The 16,209-nt window shown below is 38.2% G+C and overlaps 1 protein-coding gene across 4 annotated transcripts; it reads right to left on the bottom strand.

Moving 5' to 3' along the window:
- Positions 1-858: 858 nt before the first annotated feature.
- Positions 859-15,326, bottom strand: LOC117625850 (protein TIC236, chloroplastic). 4 transcript variants are annotated; one of them, XM_034357448.1, is made up of 24 exons: positions 15,031-15,326; positions 12,647-14,685; positions 12,129-12,327; positions 11,945-12,004; positions 11,518-11,622; positions 10,988-11,128; positions 10,599-10,661; positions 9,587-9,817; positions 9,408-9,491; positions 9,012-9,169; positions 8,293-8,818; positions 7,491-7,661; positions 7,306-7,365; positions 6,554-6,676; positions 5,564-5,839; positions 5,154-5,219; positions 4,835-4,966; positions 3,585-4,409; positions 3,170-3,450; positions 2,605-2,858; positions 2,243-2,475; positions 1,960-2,151; positions 1,423-1,695; positions 859-1,262 (listed from the first exon to the last, which is right to left on the bottom strand). In XM_034357448.1, exons 2-24 carry the CDS (start codon positions 14,572-14,574, stop codon positions 1,116-1,118), a joined length of 6,528 nt encoding a protein of 2,175 aa, XP_034213339.1. In that variant the 5' UTR covers positions 14,575-14,685; positions 15,031-15,326; the 3' UTR covers positions 859-1,115. The 4 variants fall into 4 exon arrangements, with proteins under 4 accessions (XP_034213339.1, XP_034213331.1, XP_034213324.1 ...); XM_034357440.1 differs by having other exon boundaries at positions 15,098-15,326; XM_034357433.1 differs by having other exon boundaries at positions 12,647-15,326.
- Positions 15,327-16,209: the final 883 nt, after the last annotated feature.

The following is a 16,209-nucleotide window of genomic DNA, read 5'->3' as shown; positions in this document are numbered from 1 at the left end:
TAATTACATTTCGTTTGGTACTAATGATGCTTGGCACTGAGGTTCACCAGTAGAATTGGTTGTAGACTACAATTGAGTATAATATGGGTTTGATTCAAAATACCGTTTACTACTGTTGTGTATCAAGGGGTAATCGGATCCTTTATGTATACAGTGGTGGAGATAGTGAAATTGAGAACTTGGCTACTTTGTGCTTGAAAAAGACGACTCCTTTTCATAGGTGGTATTTTGAGACCATGGGTAAAAGGACTTATGGGTTCCTAATTGAAGATGGGTATATTTATTTCACAATTGTTGATGAGAGTTTGGGAAACCCTGGTGTTCTTCAGTTTCTAGAGCATTTGAGAGACGAATTCAAGAAGATAGCCAGGAAGGGTTCCAAGGGAAATTTTTTAGTGTTCACAAGGATTGGATTGTGGCAATGGAGGGTTGTGGAGGAAGGGGAGGATTGTGGATGAATTTTCGAATTTATCCTCACTTTTGACAAAATTTAACAGAGTTGACGAAAGGACTAATGGTGCAACAAAACACCTACTTGAGTGACATCTGCAACTAATAATTGAATTGAGTGACCAAACTATAACTATGGATATAGTTGAGGGACCATTGCTGCGAATAACCCTAAAATTTATGAGTGAATTTTTTATCAGAATACTTTGAATAATTTGGGAATTTTATTGAGTGAATTTTTTTGATCAGAACACTTCTGATCGAAAGGCAAAATAAATAATAATAAAACGCAATTAATATGATAGAAAAATCCAGCCACCTATTTTTTTGGTTGGAGGACCTTTTCTATTGAGAATGAACAAGCTATACTAACAAATCTCGAATAAGAGTTTAATTGCAATCACCAAGTGTTGGAAACTTAGAACCGGTAATTTTCTTTCATTGATAATATTGAACTATTTACAAAGTGAACGCATTGAACTTACAAGGGAGCTCATTCAATTTTGAGCAAAGAATAATTATACATAATCAGAAACTCAAAAAGTAAAGGAAAAAAAGGAAGAAGAAAGAAATAGAACGTATAACCGACTGAGATTTCAAAGCTCCAATTGAAGGCTTGATCTGATCCACAGAAAAGTTAGAGCTAAAAGAAATTGGCTAGCAGACTAATCCTGAGACGTAGCAGAATATTCGAAAAGGAGGCGTTTTGACGGAGCAGACTGTAGGAGAACCCGCAGGCGGCTCGTAAGCTGGTAGATTAAGGTCCATTGCATTGCCATCTCCGAGTCCTTCATTTGCCTAACAATTGTGGCCTGAGTAAACAAAAAAACACTCTTAAATGATCATAAACAAAACTTAAAGGAAAAGAAGTAAAACAGTATCAATCAATTAATTCCCCTATAATAAATGGAAATATCAAATTTTGAGAGGCAAAAGAATTGACAGCAGGTTGAAGAGTTTCATTAAGATAACCTGAAGGCGTTTCCCAAGTTGGACTTCAACTTCTGTACCAAATGAAATATTACTGGCCAGGGATTTGAGAGGATCCACCGTTGGATCAACAGAAAGCAAACTAGGGATCTGTGGTGCATACACTAGCCTCCACCTTGCCTGGCCAAACTCTCCCTTCCCTTCTATTCTTGGCATCAGTTTTTCAAGTGTTGTAGTTGCAAGCTTTTGGAACGCAAGCTGCCCATCGTTTTCCAAGATGGACTCTGCCAATTGACTTTCGAAAACTCTGGCAGCCTATGAATATGCGGAAAATGGATCAGATCAAAGTGCCAGTAAGTCTAGGGCATGAAAACTTGAACAAAGTTTTGCAAATCCTAAATCAGAAATCCAGGGCAAATAAAACAGATGTGAAAGTAGATTTCACAGAGTGACCTAATGCGGAGTATATAGAGTCCACTATGTGACAAAGACAAGAAAACCTGCAGGAGTGACCTATTGGATTGATCATTTCATACGACACAAGGAACTGAATACTCCTGCCAATATAAAACGATATACCTCAGTAGGTGAGATGGCATCCTGTTCCACGGAGCCAGTAGAAGTTACAACCAGTTTGTCCTGCCAGTTTCTGGCTCGACTTTGAATCCTGAATTGCCACTCAGAACCTACCAAAACTAAATCTAGCATCGGATCTAGACCATGTTCAGGCTCAAATTTTGCAATATTCAGATGCTCTTGCTTGAGTCTCACCTGCAATTGCAAAGTTAATGAGATTAAGAGAAGGCCAAATGCAGAGTAACCACAAAGACGAGCAGTATATGGATTAGCTTGAACACCCCACCTGAGTTGCAACAAGATTTACATCACCATTCTCAAAAGTTAAGACACCTCTAGGTTGTATCGATTTGGGATGAGCTGGGCCATTTAATTCAAGCTCTCCACTAACTGCGAAATTGAGGATTAAAGGATAAACTACCCTCAACTCTGGTCCTAGAGCGAGCTTCAAATCACTAAGCTGAATGTCTACATTTGGTTTAATGTTCACTTGCTCCATCTCCTTTTCAGTTGGTTGAACTGCCAATCCAGAAGGTTGAAGGTTAAAAAGCAGAATTTGCAGATATCAACTTTACCAATCATATTCTAGTCTGAATTTATAGTATCATAATGTCACACAATGAAACAAAAGAGGCAGTGATGTCTTACCTGAAGGTTGAGGGAACTTTGTCCTTGAAGCAGCAGGTTGTGAACTGAAAAACCGCGAAACATACCTCGAGGCAACTACTCGATCGACACCAGTACCAGGGAGCCTGGACTCATTTGATGCCAATCTATTAGTAGCAGCCCCACTACCCTTATCGTGTGGTAGATATGCTTCACCATGGCTCAATTTAATACTTCCAGAGATGTTGGGTTGCAATATAGAACCAGTTATCTGCATCTGAGTGTCAACCTGGGCGCTGCAATTTTAGTTAACACATGAGTTTTTTTTGGCTGCAAACAAAAGGAATATGCAGCTAAGACTGCTATTAAAACATGGATTAACTCTCAATGGAAGGGAAAGGACTCCATTTCCGGAGTAAGTTTATCTTATTTGTTCTCTCTTCCTATTTTGGATTTGTACCACAACACCAGAACCAATGGAAACATCAAAGCAGCAAAATAAAAATTGGGATTTTAAGGATTCTGAAAAGCATAAGAATCCAAAAATCAACCTATTAACGATGCGAATGAACTTAGCCTTTCAATCATAAGAAACAAAAATAAGTACCTCAGAATATTCTTTGCACGTACTTCCAGAACTTCACATTTCAAGTCAATTTTATCTCCAAGGGATGCTTCACTTGTTCTAAGGGGCAGGTTTCCTTTTACAAACAGTTTCCCCCTTCTGCTTACTCTACTCTCCAACGAAGTGATGCATAACCTATTCGATTTCACATGAACTGTGCCACCGAAGTTTGTGAGTGGTTTCCAGAGAACTGGTGATGATATGGATGCCCTGTGGAATGATGCATATCCATCCAGCACTGGTTGTTCGACTGTGCCTCTGACCTATTGATATTACAATCCTCAACAAACTTTAATCATGGCCTTAAACTGAACCATAACAGAGCAATTTGACGGGAAAAAGAAACACAGTATATGAAATTACAGGCATGCAAAAAACCAACATTCAATTGACCCACCTGAAGTATGACATCAGCGTTTCCCTGAAGCCATTTAGCATAAGAAGATAAGGCAGTTAACAGCATCATGCCCCCATCTTTAATATCAGCATCTATTCTGACTTCCCCTACATCGAGAAGGTTCCAGTTTAAACCTTTGAGGCTTTCTGCTAATCGAGTATCCCACCCTTCTTCATTTCGCTCTCTTGAAAGTTTCTTTTCACCAGAGTCATCTACGGAACCCCTACCTCTTTCCTTTACCCAACCATGGTCCCAACTTGCACGACTTTTATCTTTTTCTAAATCTTCTTCCTCTGACATGTTATTCTGAACAAAAGTGACAGGAACACTTCCTTGAATGTGAACATGGCCAATTTGGATGATTGGTTCAAATTTTGCATTGAACAGAAAACGACTGGTTGAGGTTAAGGAAGCAACAATTTCAGCTCGTCCAAGATCAATCCCCCCAATGGCACCATCCAGGAGCCTTACTTGCACATCACATTCTGGTTTTACAAGATTCCCTCTGAGATCGCCTTCCATGTGCAATATACCCTTAATTGGTGCTAAAAATTTCCTTAAAGATTGAACAACATCAGTAGCAGAAGATTCGACCACCTGAATCACAGTAGGAACTAGACTAACAGGAAAGTTTAGAACAGCAAAGTGAAGATTCGTTTTAGGCCCTAACAAAGTCCCATCTGCGTGAATTGTAGCATTATCTTTCTGAATAAACATCTTTTCCAGGCGCAAACCATCATCGTTGCTGTATGCACCAACTGCCAGAACACGCTGAGTTTTGTAGGTTCCCCACTCCCAATCCTCCCCATGAAAATCAAATTCTGCCTGACAAAAATATATAATGATAAAACCAATTATTAGAGGACAAAGCCTACATGCCAAGATTCAAAAAGTAACCATGGTAGCTATGTATTCCAGGTCTAACTGCTACATTTAAGTTGGACTAGCAACAATTAAAACAAAAGGTTATGCTTATTATCTAAAAGTTGGTTTTTCCTTCAACTGAGAGGATTATCAAGGAGCAAAGTTCAAGTGATCATCAATTTGTAATATGAGTGCACAGGAGAACCTCATAGGATAGGACAGCAGAACTTCATAGGATAGGAGGACTCACTATCATTTGTGTCCCAACATCCAGTTGTCCAAAAAATGATTACCCATCTCCTTGCAATTTTGGTATTCATAACTAAATTCTCTAGAAAAAAGATATTTGATATTTGAACCCAAGCAAGGATGGGAAAGATATATACCATTGTATCCCCATTGCCACCACCACTTGCATCAAGAGAGCCATGCCAGCTACCTCTAAGCTCAGTTAAACCTGGAAGATTCAATTCTTCTAGAACAACTTCATTTAATGGAGTATAATGTCCCCGTATAACCTGAAATAATGGATCAGCAACAATCATATATACATAACTGCCCCGACTGATCTCATTACTACAAACAGAAGGAAAAAAAAAATCTATAAAGACATCAGATCCCAATTTCATGTACACCAGGTGATATGCATCAAGTAATACAGCTTCAAATCAGATATAAACACATGGTGTTTCGTCCACAAAGTACCTCAAGTAGTTCTGTAAGACTTTCAGTATATAATCCCACTGACTGCAAACTCTGAATAAAGAGATCCTGCATGCAAATTTCACAGAAATATGTAGAATCAGAGGTTTTTTCTTTTTTGGAATTACTTTTTATGAGTAAAAAAAGTACAGTCAGAGAATTAAAATTCATCACAAGTAACCTATGCTTCTATAGAGGGCCTTAAAACTGTACAAGCCACAAGGAATTCATTTTTCCTGTTTTCTTTTAGTTATTTGAAAACATGTGGACCATGACTCCTGCATTTGGTATAATGTCCTACTGATTACACACTTAGATGCTATCTAAATGACAAAGTTAATGTTCTGGGCTCAACTGAAAAGATGATAATTGCTATATATCCTTATTTCCAACTTATTTAAACGGGATACAACCTTTGATCTTGAATGAACAGCAGGATCCGTACTTCGAGAAACAAGCCTGGCTAGGGGAAGCATCTCAGCAACCTCAGCTCTAGGAACTTCCAGTCTCATTCTCCACCTCCCCATAGAAGATATGACACTACCCAGATGCCCAGCCATTGCCCTTTCCAACAAGCCACCCTTTTCCTTTCCAGCAGGGTTGCGATCTCGCGTTCCAGGCAATACATATTCACCCTGAAGCTCGTATCTGCTGTTGCTTTGCTCCAGGACTGTTTTCTCAACAGTGATCTAGACATGTTGTAGTTGTGAATTAGTAACACCACATGGAGCCCCAAAAAAGTCAAGACAAATTATTATTGGTTATTGATACTACTTCATTCCAAAAGACTTTGACACCATTCATTAAGTATAAGGGGGCATAATTCGATGTCCTGATTGTAAATCTAACAGAAACGCTGAAATAACAAAGCTTGTTCATGGCGAGTGAAAACACATTGACTTAGTTGATATATCATGGTTAAATAGAATTAAAGGAAGTGTTGTCAATTTCTTGGTTATTACCAAAGCAAGAGAAATGAGAACATCTCAACGGAGCAAAAGGAAGACAAATAACCATCAAGTAGGGAAAGCTTGCGAAAAATATGCATCACTATCATGGCATGAAATCAGCAACCAAAGTGACTGGCATTAAACTCAGCAACAAATGTGACAAGAAGAAGACAAATCATAAAGAAATTAGACAGAGGCAGAGATAAACAAACAAAGAGAACTCAAATCAAATATTCTGCTTCACCTCAATATGCATTTTCTACTTTTTTTTCACATGCATGGACCTCTTGGAATTAGGAAGGGTAGCTTATAACCATTAAGAATAGCAACAAGTCAAGTCAAGTTTACAATAAAAAAGATGTGAGTGGAAGGAAGACAATCTTCTCAATAAAATTTTCCTAGCAATGAATCCGTAAGGACAGATGAAAAGTACAAAAACCCATGGGTACTCACAACATCCCCACTCCATCTAGCCGCCACATCAAGGGCTTCACCTAGCACACCGCTGAATTTCGGCCGAAGTACAGACAGCAGTCCATGACCTCTTCGTTTCTGAAGATTAAGCTGAATTTCGGCCTGAAAGAAAACAACCACCTAAACATTTTAGAATTGAAAAGCAACGGAGTAGAAACAACTATCACAAAATAATCTCTTTACAAAGCTTAAATTAGATTATGATTTCTCTTTAAAATATAAAAAAGCAACCTTATGATTTCACTTAAAAGTATAACCTAGTTAGAAATAGAATGAACCAATATATAGATTGGATTAGAAAAGAAAAACAGCAAACAACCAGTGACATTATTACCCAGAATGTCTAAGGAAAAAGATAGCACTGAATGCCCGAAAAATAGTGGATAGGTTGAAGTCGTTTCAGGGTTTTTTTTTACCCCTTCTTTCTCTTTTACCTCTGTGAAGTACCTTGAAGCGATGATCAAAGATAATAAAAACTAGATGGTTAAATTGGCCTTAACATCCCAAGTTCCTTATTAATAAACTTGTCCTTGCAACAACAGAAATAGGGTCCTCTTATTATTTTAGAACTTTATTAGAATAAACATCCATGAAATCAAAAGCTCCAGTGATTGTCTGAACCATTCTTGACAGCCATCTTATAATGATCGACATGTGCACTAAAGAGGAATAAGGAAGGAGGAGAAATGGGGTACAGAAAACACTTAAATCTAGAATGCCTGCTGGGTTACCTTCTGTATTGTTCCACGGAGTGAGGCCAACTCCAATTCATCCAGTGGTAGCTGGCGTATCTATGACCAACACAAAGACAAAATAAAAGTTGGTACTCAATTTACTCAATTTGTTATTACTAATAAGCTCAACTAACAAGGACCAAAATAGGAAAACAAAGAATATTTTGCTTAAATACAGGTACCTCCAAGCTAGCAGAATGAAATGGCTGGAAGCAAATGTTTGCTTTTAGTTGCCCCTTTTGAAGGAAGAAAGACAGCAACTGTCCACTTTGGGAATTATCTTCATTATTAGGCTTCAAGGGTCCAACAAACTCCATTACAAGACTTTCATCTGGCCTACCTGTGGCATCCAACTGCACCACCAGAAACATCTCATATTTAAGAATGAACTGTAAGAAGCAGGAACAAGCAATAATAGGGGATCAATATGGTCAATCAACAGTCAATGCCAACGTCCAACTCTTCCTTTAGCTCTATCTGATGACATCTCACTAACCACAGCATTCATAAAATAAAAAAATTAAAATTAAAAGATCCCTATGAATTATTTATCGTGATTTCCATTCCCAGAGCATAGGCATGCAAAAATGTGCAGCAGAAACATGTCTAAAACTCGACTTAGGCACATGGACATGCCAAAGCAATCTATAACTTTCAAACTTGAGAAGTTCGCTCTCTAAATCTTTGACATGCTACTTTTTTTTTATATAAAAAAAACTCATATACAAGTAGCTTTAGCCTGCTAAAAGCTATTAAGTCACAAAGAGCTTCCATGATAAGATAGAATATAATTTTAAAGCTTATTACCAGTTACACTCTACAATGCAAAACATCAGGAATAAATGAGTCAACATATTAATTCAAAGGTTAGAGTGGCACTAGAAGATCAGCTTAATATATTGAGCTCCATTACAAGAAAAATGAGAGGTGAACTGAGGTGCCAACAATTGACCAGAACATCAGCATAAAGATTCGTTGCATTACCTTGATACACTCACGCGACATGCTCAATGATCCAGCCAACTGAGGTGCCAACATCAACTGATTCAATTTAAGACCTGAAATGGAAACCTCTCCAACAAGACTGTCTGTCTTTCCTTTATCTGTCATGTCCACAGGTTGCTTATTCCTCTCAAAACCAAAATCTTGTCCATGATCAATATAAGGCTTTAAAACCTTTCCCTGAAACTTGATCTTGCCTGTTGCTTTCAAATGCATAGGTTTCGGAGAATCGAACGGATAAGGAGATACCAAGTTGAAAAACTCAAAACTACGCATACGCAAATCCAAGTCAATTCCCTCAACAACGAATGGCATGGCACTCTTTGCATCAGCATCTCTTCTCCGTAGCCAGTCTTTGTCAGTGTAAGATGTTTGAACTTTTGAGGACAAGTCGAAAGCAGCAGATGAGGAATTAACAGTAATGGAATCATGCGAGATTATGATATCTCCTCGAGCATCACTGAAGGACCCTTCAGCTTTTGGAGCTGTCCATTTAATGTCAAACCTCCTGCATTAAAAAAATAAATAAATAATTGAAACACAAGTGAGTGAACCTAAAGAATGACCGACAACAAATGCAGACTATCATCAGCATCATGTAAATTTTTATTAAAAAATACCATAACTAAAAGCAGATGAAGCAAAAAGCAACATCAATCATTCTTGGTCAACAGTTAGGAGGGTAGACCCAGGAATCTTACGGCCTCAATAGTGATCCAGAAAGTTTTGTCTCCCCATTTAAATCCCCTAATTTGAGTGGCATTAGTTGAAGATACCCAGGTACATATCGATGCAGAATTTTATCAAAGCACAAACTTCCGGAGAAATTCACATCCATTGATGTATCATCAACCTCACCCTGTGCAGAACATCACAGGATTAACTTTCCAAATAGAAATGTTAGAGTGCATCATCATTCCAAACACTTCAACTCAATATGAAAGCTAAAACATAGCATTATAGGTCGAATAATCCCCATGGAAAGAGACAGACAGACAGACAGGGCACGCTAGTATAAAAACTCGCTAAGATGAATCTACAAAAGCTTGGCCAAAATTTCAACACAAAACAAAAGTCCATCTCATCATCAATCATACCTCTGGGCAAATCCATGCATTCCCTGCCCCTCGAATTTCACCTCCATCTACAAGGCTAGCTCTTATTCCATACAAGTCAGCAACCTATAGAAAATTAAAAATAATTACAATATGGCATGAGATAAAAATTACCACACAATTTTGGACATGAGCATTTTAGTTTCTCCTCACAAACTTACACAGCTATCAGTGTTAAAAGTGAAATTGGCCGACACGCATGAAAATGGTACACGATCAAATGCTGCTACTGCACCAGCTTCCTTACTTTTCAAAACTGCTTCTGATGCCGAAGACGGAGGAAAATCAGAAACTGATTGAGAAATCCTTCTAGATACCATTCCACTTCCCACAAATATAGGAGCATCCAATGGACCTTGACAGTTAAACACAGCAGTCACTGAACCAGCCAGCTACATGGGAGTAATTCAAAGAGAGATGGTCAATATGACATATATCACCTCACCTATTATCACTGCATTATTTCTTGTGGGAACTAAGTAAGCAAAACTAATGCATCCAACGCTATAATGAGGAATTAGGAGAAATCATAGGAGGCAATGTAAAAATGGCTAATGAAAGCATTTGAAACAATTCTTTAGAGACGTGAATGAAACTTTAAAAAATGAAAAGAAAAGAAAAACCGAGAAAAGACAGAATATTTGAAACCTCAAATATTAAATATTAGCAGTCGACGATTTTAAAACACATATGATATGATCTGTACCACATTTGTAGCCTTAGTGCTTCAGAGTTCAGGCAGTTGAGGATGCCATGCATGTGTTGGCCAATGTATGAGACTCGTACAGACTTTTAAAGAGTTTTATTTCAATTAACTATGATTAAGAAGAAGTTCTATTAAGGCTGTCATGCTAATTTAATACATGTTTGCCTCCATGATTGTCGCATGCAAGAAGACACTCTTACATCGATAATGTGTTAAAACTTCACAAAGACGCATATAAACAACAATGTGCTCCCATCAGGAAAATGCTAGTTTCATATCCATGTCAAAGTGTGGCAATTGCGTCCAAGTTTAGACCTTCCCTTTCAAAAGGAGAAGTCATGGGTTCTACCGTCCACACATGATGGGACCAAGGAGAAGCTAGCATCTAAATTGCAGCCTATTATTTCTGTTATCAAATAGGGAAAAGGAAAAGACAGATGCAACATGCATACACAACATACACATACCGGAAACAAGAGAGGTTTCATCTTGAAAGTTCTCATCAAGGCATTTACTTCCACACAAGAAACCTGCAAAATACAAAGATTACTAATTGGGTGCGGTATAATTAAATAAAATAGAAGGCAAATCAAATAAGACATTTCAAGTTGCCAGTTCAAGCTCAAAAGAAATGCATTCTTATCAAAGCCATGATTCTAGAAAGAATCGAAGGTGTTCAGAACTCTTAGTGTAAGCTACATAAAATAAATCTAGAACTGGTACTCAACTGACAAATGCATATCCAGATGGCCTTCAGTAGCTTCTTATTAAAACAAATTTATCTACTTCTACATAACTGAACTGAAGTTAGGAATTCTAGTACCACACACTCCAAGAAGCATCTCCAAAAGCATACCTGACACATAAGATGAAACTCTCCTTCCTCAGGATGAATACCAAAATCTCCAGAAGCTTCCAGGGGAACATCACCAAACCAGCCACTTGCATTGTGTAAGAATATTCGTTGGCCACGGAAACATAAGCTCGCTGAAATGTCCTGCATAAAAGAGACACATGGTACAAAAAATTTCAGATTTCAAGGAAAACATGACGGACAATAAGCATGATGGATGTTTTCAACCGTAAACCTTTTGCATGATTAGAGAATCATATAGCTATTGTGTTTTGCATATAATGTGCTGTTACAAATAGTAACATGCAATAAGACAAGTTTGAAGTTAAAAGATTGAAGCCCTGGCAAAGAAACTGCAAAATGCATCAAAACACACTCCATAAAATCATTTACTGTTTGGACAGCCTTAGGAGATTATATATATCCTGGTTTGTGACCTACCAAGCATATTTGGCGGGAATAAAACATCCACCCCAACAAGCATTTTATATCCATAAAGATTCAAGAAAAAAGAATTTATAACCGAGACATACAGAAAACGAAGATGGAGCATCAATTGTTTGAAAAGCCAACCCTGTCACATCAAGCTGTCCATGAAGATTTGGAAATGTTTCTCCTCCTGACATGCACAAGTGAACCTGAAAAAAGTGGGGAAGCATATAATATATCTCAAGATCAACAAAACATGGATCTTTTTCCTCCTACCTAAATGTCAAATGAGAAATTACGGTTTCAAGAAGAAAATGTGGCATTTCGTGGTTTCAGATGTGCAAAATCTTATATCAAATTAGGAAAAATACGAATAATCAAGAAGCAGCAATTGCCTCAAAGAATGAATTCAAGTAATTACTTCAGCAACAGAATCAACATAACCCATTTAGAGGCATAAACCGGAGATGTGCCCCCATCAAATTTTAGAAGAGAAAAACAAAAAATTATGCATTGAAGTTCGAGAAGCACCTCACCAGTGGCTCTTCCTTTGGACCAATTTATTGGAATTTCTAAGATCCGTTCAAAAAGCTGCAGAAGAAGAGACAACCAGCACACAAGGCACATGAACAAACTTTATAACCTCAGATTGGAAACAAAAAGGTGTTGGCAATCTCAATTAGGCATCATATTTACTTTGTAGTGTCTCCCTTACCGGAACAAAAAGGTTGGCAATTTTTAAGTTAGCATGCCATTTCTGTTCTACCATGTCAACAAAAACATCTGCAGACAACCAGCCACCATCTTCAGATATGTTATCGGACCTCCACATCTGACAGTTTCCACTAAGTTGTACATGAACCCGACCATAGTGATTTTGAAACTTCACGTGTCCATCAACATTCTCCATCGCACTATAAACATTGTATTAAAATCATAAATGCTCAACTTAATGAAAAATTTTCTTGTTATAAACTTTGCATAAGTGGATGCATTGTCATTATACACAGAAAAGTTTACCATATTTTAATTAGGAAGCCTCTTAAAAGATGAGTATCTTAATGATTATAGATAAACCTCTATCCTATATGCCAAAATTCCAACAGCAATAAAATTTTCAAGCAAAGCCAGCATCTGTTGCATAAGTAAATAACTTTTTATGATGAGAGCCAGCAAAACAATTATGTTATTCTCAAGTGTAAATTAAGAAAATATATAATTGAGTGGCCCTACCGAGGTTCCCTGTCACCATATGCAAGTAGCATCAGCGTTCCTCCTTTGAAATGTACTGAATCTAGCGTAACTGGAAGCATCTTCTCAATACCTTCAGATTGCACAACACTGACCCCATCTACGAGTTCTGCAACAATATCGTCAACTCTGGTTCCCATGCTAGACGTCAACTTTTGAATGGAACCAGAGAGAAGATGTGATAATGGCTCTCCGGAATTTCTAGAAAAAGAGGGAAAGCCTAATTTCAGGCTTAGGGGCCAGATAGGAACTTGATCATACGTTGCAACCGAAGGTAGTATGGAAGTTGAATTCTGCAACGTTTGACCTGCTTGCCTCTCAGATATCTCATCATCAGTATGCTTATTAACAACATCAACTCTAGAATCCTCATCTTTTACATTACAACTATTAGTATTAGTTCCCACAGCATTTGCAGAGGAAGCGGAATTTTTACTGGATGTCCCGTCTCCATTAGACCTATTTAAATGTATATAATTCGAACTACTTAAATGACTGTTGACATTCTCATTTCCTTTAAGAGGATGGCCTGCTGAATCTCCACAATGTTTTCCATCCTGGTTGTCATCTCTTGTAGTATCTTCACCAGTACTTGTGATAGAAGTGTCGGCATTAGTTTCAACCACATTGTTCATCAAATAGGAGTCAAGGTTGATCACATCATAACCGCCGGATGACTGTGAAGGCTCGTCAGACTTCCCCTGAGATAGATCCTGAAAATATGCAAGTGCCCTTACTGCACTGGACTGGAGAATTCTTCTTTTGGCAGTAATTCCAGATGCAGAGATATCACTCCCATAACCCTTCCTTTTAAATTTGTGCTTTTTAGGCCCCTTTATCACTCTGGACCAAAATTTAAGCCCTGACCCAGGAATTTTTACACCCAATGATTTCTCCAAATCTGCATGCTTTATTTCATAATCAACACCTGTGTCCATGCAATGATCCCTCCAGTGCATCTTTTCATCCATGCATGGAAAAGACTCGGAACTTGCAAAATCTGCAGAATGGCTATCACCTTCCTTTGAGTCATCCCCTTTTGATGGGCTGGAAGCCTTGTCAGAAACAATGTAGCCCATCTCTGCAGCTTTCTTTGCTGCTTCATCCCTTTCTCTTTCCCAGCGAGCAGCCGCTTCCTCTCTAGAAAGCCTCCGGGTTTTCGTTCGATGATCAATTCCTTCTTCAGTAGATAAGTGCCTCTGTAGACCACCTTCAGATGAGGGTATCCCTAACCAAGTATAATCCTTCTTCTGCGCAACCAAGACAGTTGGATGTGACAAAACTGCATCAATCACAATCCTTCCCCTCCTTAGACTTGCAAAAGGACGAAGGCGAAGTTTCATAGATGGGACCTCACCACAAGAAAATTCCTCACTATGAGGCCCAACCGAACAGGACTCCAGCGTGATGCTCAAAGGTGATAGCCTTCGAACCTTACCAAAAACAACTTCACGCTGAATATATTCACTGAGTACTGAACAAACAGAAGGCAAAAGCTTGTCTTCAATAAAACCCTTGGCTTTGGATTGGCCATACCATACCAATAAACATACCCCAGATATCACGGCCAAAAATACAGAGCACCTAACTAAAAGTAACCCCTCTTCCCACAGAGGAGACAAAGACCTCACCAGAGCCTTGCTTCGAGAAAAAGGCTCCTTAACACATTGTACCTTCATCCCATTTTTCAGCTCGAAGGTTCTCCTTAACAATTCCACATTTTTCCCCCAAAACTGTGAAACTCTAATTGCTTGGGTAATCCAATAATTCTGCTTTTCACATACACACCTGCGAGGAGCCCTTTTTGCCACATGCCCTCTTTCCCAACAAATGAAATTTCCATTGTTTCTACCATTTAGAGAACTGTGAAGTGAAACCCCAAGAAATGGGCAATGGAGTTTTCCACTCATTATCTTCCCTTAGGCATCAAGATCCAATTGCAAGTCATCGGCCAGGGACCAAGAGCTGCTCTTAGTCCCCTAACAAATCAGAAAATCACGAAACGGCAAGACATTTGAACCCTATGGAAATAGATGTTGATTTTCAATTAATACTTCACACCAAGTACAGAACTAGCATCAAATGGATAGAAAGTAAAAGAGATAATAATCGTTATTCTAGTTACAAATCATGAAAACATTGTTCAACAGTAAACACTAAGCCTTGAACAACCCAAGAACTACAAAGAAATTGGGAGTTGCCATTCAATTAAATCACTAATTAGAAAAAACAGCCCTAAAACCGCTCGTCACTCTCACTCCGGAGCAGAGTACCAAACACATAGACTCTCTCTCTCTACTCGTTTTGCACCCAAAACATACAATCAAACAAGAAATTTCCAACTTTTCTATTCTACTTTCATTTACCGAAACGAAACGCGAGCGTTTGAAGAACTTAACGAAGAAATGAAAACTTGTGAGCAGAAAATGGAACCTAGAGTGTTGAAACGAAACATTTTCGCTGAGACTGGTTGTAGGCTTATTGCAGGTGTTGCTTGCGGGTTTGTTTCAGTTGTTTGCTTCAGAGAGAGGAGGGAGAGAACCAAAGAGAGACAAAGAAGAAGAAGGCTCTGGGCCTTTTCGTTGCGGCTTTGCTTGAATTGCCCGTTTGTTATAGGCTTATTCTCCCCCTTTTGAAATTTTTTTTTTCTATTTTTCTCCTTCTTCATGGTGACAACAACTGGGAATTAAGGGGAGGGAGTATCAATATTTTTGGGTTTGTGACGGAAATGCCACGGTGGAACGTAGGAAATGTCCAAAATGACCTTACATGTCGATAGCGTACAAGGTTGAACTAGAATAATATGGATCAATCATTATTTTCTGTCCATGTCTCTTATGGGACGGTGGCAACTTTCTTTCTAACCTTCTCTTCTGAAAGTTCTCTCTTTTTCTCATGACATGTGTCACTTTTCTTGCACTTCAAAATCACTCATTTTCCTTGTTGCTAGGATTAGCCACGAGTGAAAAGTAAGAGGCGTTTTAAGGTCCCATTTGGTTCATGGAAAAGGAGACTTGAGAATAGAAAATCAATTATTTTCCCATATTTGGTAAGTTTAGGTATGGGAAATCGTTGCCTGGCTCATGAGAAAGGAGGGGGGAAAGTGAAGCCGTCCTCCCAACATGGGTTTTGTTTTCCCTCCTCATGGGAAAGTTTGGGAAAATGAGCTAACATTAAATACATTTTTTTATGACCATTTTATCCCCATTAACAATTTAGAATTATAATATATCATCAACTGCATTCTTTTTTTTATTTGATTTAATATGGGTATAATTGAAAATTTATACAAACTTCGTTTTCCATTCCTATTCAAAACAAACATGGGAAAGGAAATAAATTTCCCAGTTACTTTCCGGGCATTAAAAAAGAATCTTCCATTCATATTCTTTGGGGAATGACATAGAAAATAATTTCCCTTAAAATTCATTCCATGAACCAAACGGGGCCTAAGTTATAAATCATTATATTCAATTTCCCAACCTAACTCCCTTGTCAATTCCCTTTCATCCCTTTTATCTCCTAGCAAGTACCACTAGAACCTA

This window comes from Prunus dulcis, chromosome 1 (genome assembly GCF_902201215.1).
Source record: "Prunus dulcis chromosome 1, ALMONDv2, whole genome shotgun sequence".
NCBI lineage: Eukaryota > Viridiplantae > Streptophyta > Magnoliopsida > Rosales > Rosaceae > Prunus > Prunus dulcis.
Note: the sequence above shows the minus strand (reverse complement) of the source record. Positions and strands in the feature narration are given on the sequence as shown.